The 6,000-nt window shown below is 45.2% G+C and overlaps 1 protein-coding gene across 1 annotated transcript in view; it reads right to left on the bottom strand.

The window, feature by feature from the left end:
• The window catches only part of galr1b (galanin receptor 1b), a 41,668-nt gene extending 36,128 nt beyond the window's left edge, over positions 1 to 5,540 (bottom strand). Inside the window, exon 1 of the mRNA XM_079554923.1 lies at positions 4,771 to 5,540. Within this exon, the coding sequence (XP_079411049.1) occupies positions 4,771 to 5,481 (711 nt within the window). The 5' untranslated portion in view covers positions 5,482 to 5,540. The remainder of the gene's footprint in view (positions 1 to 4,770) is intronic.
• Between the last annotated feature and the right edge of the window lie 460 nt (positions 5,541 to 6,000).

A 6,000-nucleotide genomic window follows, 5' to 3' on the forward strand; every position in this document is an offset into this window, starting at 1 on the left:
TGCCTAAAAACGCCCCAAATTTCCCATCTTTTCGGCAACGAAATCTGAATCATGGATAGAGCTACATTCAAATTTATGGTTTCATTTTATTGATAAATGAGTTACCAAGACTTTTTCAGAGGGGATTTTGGATATCTTGTTTAGTTTTAAGATAAGCTGTTTTTTAGTGGAAAAAATTGTAAGAATGTAATTTTCGCCTTATTTTTTGACATTCAAAACTCAATAAATGGGGCTAGGGATTAGATAATAAAAAATCCATCTGAAAAAATCTTGTAAGTATTGTTCCGTCCAAGGCTGGAAAATTTGAAGTCTTTAGGTCCGACTGACGTGAACATATAGCGTCGCCACAATGACAAAAATGCGTTTAGAGAAAAAGGCCCTTGAAATTGCATTCTCCCATATAAGTCTATGGGCAAACATTGAATCAGCGCAATATTTAAACATGTTTTTGTGAAGATTCGGTATTCGTGGTTTCCGGGTGAAAGCTTGTATGTTCAGAGACCAATTTGGCCCAAAACCTGAAAACTGAAAAAATTGAGTTTTGCCTGTAGTGTCTCCCCTTAAATTCACTAGAGTGTGTGTTAAATTGTGTTAGAATATCAGTGGTTCATCAGGTGTTTCAGTGTGGTCTTCCCTGTCGTCTCCCTGTCTCTCAGAGTTGCTGAAGCTCTATGGGAATCCCATTGAAGCTTTGCTTTTAGAAAACAGCCTCTGATTGGCTAACTCTTATTGCCGGGAAGCTCGGCTTCAAAGCAAAGGACGGTGAAGTAACACCTACCAGCTGATCCAGCCTCCACAACAAAGGGGAAAAAAGCTTTGACTGACAGCTCCTGCCCTGTGTCTTTGAAAGCAGCATTAGCATCAGCATTAGCATCAGCATTAGCATCAGCATTAGCATCAGCATTAGCATCAGCAACAGCATCAGCATCAGCATTAGCATTAGCATCAGCATTAGCATCAGCATTAGCATCAGCATTAGCATCAGCATTAGCATCAGCAACAGCATCAGCATCAGCATTAGCATTAGCATCAGCATTAGCATTAGCTGCTGTCACTGTGAAACTACAAGAGGAAACTGAAGCTGTTGAGTCCAAAGAATGTAAACATGGTCTCGGTCGAGTGAAAAGTCAAGACCCGCCCTCACCCAAACTTGTTTGATTTGGGTTCGAGCATGTCCATAAGAAAACAGTTTAGGTTAGAATTATTTAACATATTTAAGTCTAGATAAAAAGTATTTTATGTTTGTTGTAATTTGTTTTGTTTGAACACCAATGAAAGAAAAATTGGTTTCACGTTGAAATCATATTTGGTTATTAACAAAAGAATATTTTTTCTGTAGGCATAGTAAATATGAATATGTTAGGTTGGCAAACAAAACCATTTTAGTTTATTATATACAATTCTATTTAGGTTATGGTTATACTTAGGTTATGATTATACTTAACCATAATTAAATACACCTACTATTTAAAATGGCTACCATTAATATAAGTATAACCATCATTTTTTTGAGTGTGACAGGGATGGACTTCGTTTCAGTCATGGACGGCATGTTTCATGGAAGCTTTCAAAAGAATGTACTTTTGTGGGATAAGAGAAGACGTCTGTGGAGAGTGAAACCTGTTACTGGACATTAGCTCCTCCTGCTTTAAAGCCAGTGCACACCACAACACAGCGCCCGTGGCACGCCGTCTGACATGCGTCCATGTGTCCCTCCGGACGGGGTTGATACTGCGGCCTTGGTGCGTGTTCGCTCAGAAAATATTAGAGGCGGCTTTTTTGCTGCGTGTCTTGGTGTGTGTCGGCCTTTAGCTGCTATTAGCCACAAACAGCTACATCATGACACAAGTATGATAGCTTAGAGCTTAGTCCTGGTTTAGTCCTGGTTTAGTTATGGTTTAGTTATGGTTTAGTTATGGTTTAATACAGGTTTTCTTTGTTTTGTTCCAGTTTAAACCCTGTTAGCATTGTAGCTACTGTCTGGACTTGGTTTAGTTGCCGATGTAGTAAAACTACATTCCCCCTAAATATTAGGCCTAATTTAACTGTTTCATTTTGACATTTTAACTATGAGTAAAAAGTTTAAATAAATCATGTTTGCACAAAAGGCTGTGTTGTTAAAGTTTGTCCAAATGTTTAAGACATTGCTGTTCTACGTTTTGATGGTCAATCCTTCTTAAAAACCCACGACTAATTGTAAAAGAGCAATGTTTCTATTTGACATTGTGACTCCTCATGTCTCTAACTCTGTACCGGAATTACATTGAACAAGGTCCGAGGATTTCCTGTTTGGACTGTACTGTATTGAGACTTTGACAGCCGTTTCTGTCTGTTTTATGTCTTCCACCGCCGCAACTACAACCTCCGCGGTGTGACTTGACCTCCCCGGTATTCAAGACGTAACTCGGACAGATGAGTGTGAAGAGCTGAGTGCAGCAGACTGGAACAAACGGAAGGAAAAGATCCCGAGCGGGAGACGTTTTCCAGTGTGCATGGCATCTGGGCGTGTTCCTACGGGTGCCTCGGGTGCCCCCATCCACAATACTGTGCACTCCAGATGAAATGCTGCTATCGCTCTACGGGTCAGTCACAATCAAAGTGTCATGACTGATTTCTTGTAACGCTGATGTAGATTAAGGATTTAACACAATATATTATACACTCCAAATACATGATTCATTTGTGATAGAAGCCTATGTTATCGTGTAAGTCACTTTCATTGGTGCCAATTTGTTTTAACCTGTCGCAGCGTTGTCCAATTGGGCTTATTTTGGATGTAACACATTTGCATTTCACACAAACCCTTCTATTAGGGCTGAACAAATGCACCAATCCTTCATGTACGGGTTGTTATTTATCATGTGAACATCCTCCTCTGCTTTCAGCTGCAGCCGATGATTTTAACATGAGTGATGCCAATTTGAAATGTCAAGATTTTCTCCCCAAAAATGTGATTTTTTGATTTTCTGTTTCTAAAGCTGTTTGTGCGTTGTTTAAAAGGGTCAAACCTGGGTGGTTCAGTGTAATAAGCGGCAGTAGGGAAACCAAAACAGGCCTGTGGCAATAAATATTACACGTGATAACATTTTTTGCAATGAGGCATGATTGAAAATTGAAGAGTAAGAGGAATACTTATGGGCCGTGGCACTGGCAGAAGACACATGCTGCAGGTTTTGCTTTTCTATCATTTCACAATGGTGGCAATTAACGGGAAAACCAAGTATTTCGCAGCACGCTGTCAAAAACCATGAACACATTTGTCTTGAAGACGCGTAGTGTCCGTTACACCGTGTTCAGCTCATAATATAAACTTAGAATGGCTCCAAACTTCAGGAAATTAAGATTTCTGTTAACAGCACATAACAAAAAAAATCTAAATTAAAAGACACTTCTGACACTTTGATCTATGAACACAAGCCGCGACCCAATTAAAAGTATCTATTACAAACCATAAAATACAGTTCGAACTTATTTTAAAAACAAACTAATGTAAGATGCTGCTCTTTCCAGGCATGTCCTATTGGAACAAGATGGATGGATGGATGTTTTTCTCCCTTGAGTGTAGTGCCTGTGCTGCCTTGCAGGTCTTTGTCATGGACTCACCAAAAAAACATCTGGAAAAGCCTCTAGACCACTGAAAATGGTTCTGTGACTGCCTCTTGGGTCCCGACCCACGAGTTCAGAACCACTGCTTTTGTTGGCATTAAGAATTGGCCAGATGCAGAGGATAAGTGGTTCATTGTTTCCACATCTCCTACAAATTTGCTCTTCCAAGGACCACCAGGCCAAGTTTAAGACCAGATCAGGATTAAACTGGGTCTCAAAGGGACCGACACCGCCTTTGTACCAGAAAAATGCCTAACTGTTCAAAGCATTGCTGTATAAATGTGATTATATGTGATTGAAATGAATAAAGTCTAAAATTGGCACTAATTGGCACTAATGAAAAACATTCTGCTTAAATGTGTTCATAGATCAAGAGAGAAAAAGGCTGCTCTAAAACAGACTGTCCCTTTAAGATGAACTGCCAGACCATAAGGTAGAAATCCTTTTCATATAACACTTCACTTGGCACTTTCTTTTCACAATACTGGACCTGATAAAATGGCAGGTCTGTGGGGAAATATGAACTCAAAATGACCACACGGGTCAATTTAGACCGAGCTGTGGAGTCGTGATGAACCTGGCATTTCCAGAATGTGGGTCAGAGAGTCGTGGAAACGCTGGTATCTCTGCTTTTATTGCCGCCGGGTTCGGACTTTCACCTCACCGACAGCAGTGCGCTGGCATTATCAAAACAATAAGGACAAACTGATTATTAACATTGTTCACCAGGAGCAGCTCCTCTGAGAAGTGTTCAAGTCAGCCCTGAGCTCAGCTGGTTGCGGTCCAAAGATCGTTACGCACAGACGCGTCAAGAGGAAAAGTCCAGAGAAAGTGCTTTGTGGACACACGACAGAGGACAGAGTCAGCGGGATGAGGATGATGATGATGATGATGATGACAGCTGCCTGGAACAACCACGGATTCATCACGTGGCATTAGGCGCACAAACAGAGTGGGCACTGGGCACATAAACCCGAACTGTACTGAGACTAAGGTTCGAAGCTAAAAAGAGTCCCGGGTGTGTTTGTGGAGCAAATGCCTGGAGTCATTTAGTGCGCACTGTGCGCTTTTACGCACGACGCAGCTCCGCGCGCCCTTTGCCCGCGCTGATGTTGTTAAAGCTCCTCTGAGAGTGTTGTTAAAGCGTGTGAACTGAGCACTGACCTTTGCGTAGCAGCAGCTGATGAGCAGCAGCGGCAGCAGGTATCCCAGCGCGAGGATGGACACCCTGTAGACGGAGCGGGACGGCCCGGGCCAGCGCTCCCAGCAGAAGGTGCTGTTGGGGGCCGTGGGGTGCCCCGTGAGGACCTGGTGCTGGGCCACGGGCACAGACAGCACGAGCGCCAGGCTCCAGGTCAAAGCCACTCCGAGCAGCGCGTTCCGACGGCTGCGGATGAAGGCGGACTTTTTGGAGAGGACCACGGCCACGTAGCGGTCCACGGACATGGCCGTGAGCGTGAAGATGCTCACGAGCATGCACACGGTGAAGACGTAGTGTCCGAACGTGCACAGGAACGCCCCGAATACCCACTGGGGCAGAGAGTAGATGGTCGCGTGCACAGGCACGCACACGAGCAGGAAGCACAGGTCCGCCACGCTCAGGTTCAGGATGAACAGGTTCGTGGGGCTCGCGGCGCGCAGTGCCCCCGCGGAGCCCGCGCAGCCCCCGGTGCTGTACCGAGCCCTGCCCACCACCGCGAGGACCAGACAGTTCCCCACGACCCCCAGCACGAAGATGACCCCGAACAGAACCGGCACCACCACGGCCTCAGCGCCAGGACCGTCCCCCTCCGTCAGGTCCCCCTCCGTGAGGTTCCCCTGCGTCAGGTTCCCCTCCGTGGCCTCAGCCCAGGACTCGTTCCCAGGCAGCAGCATGAGCCCTCTGCTCCCGCGCACACCGAGGCGCACGATGTGGAGCCGCAGCCGAACTCCGTCTGGACCCAGTGCGGCTTCCGCCAGCTCCTTTCAAAGTAAAACCCTCCAGATGAACTCCTGTAAACTCAGTGACGTTAATGACGAGACTGACATTACTCGGATTGCCCTGTTACCGCGAATGCCCTTGTTCCACCATACAACATAGAGTCAAGTTCAATAAATGACGACAAATTGGTCTACTTCCTGTTGCGTCTGGATGAGCTGACGCGCGCTCACGGCCCTGGAGCGTGTGTCAGGGGCGCGCATTAATAAGGGGTCCTAATGGAGTCTTATCAAGTCCCTCTAACGCACACAACTGCTGCCCATAAACTGATTTACTCTCTCGGGGTTAATTTCCTGCCCATTAATCTTATTTACGACTTCACACCCGTCTGCTGCTGTGGGCCACGTGACTTACAGGACAAGCTGTCAGACAGTGTTGACACAGTAATGAGTGATGATTTACTGGAAACAGTGACA

The sequence above is a fragment of the Gobius niger genome (assembly GCF_951799975.1).
Source record: "Gobius niger genome assembly, chromosome: 4".
NCBI classification, from domain to species: domain Eukaryota; kingdom Metazoa; phylum Chordata; class Actinopteri; order Gobiiformes; family Gobiidae; genus Gobius; species Gobius niger.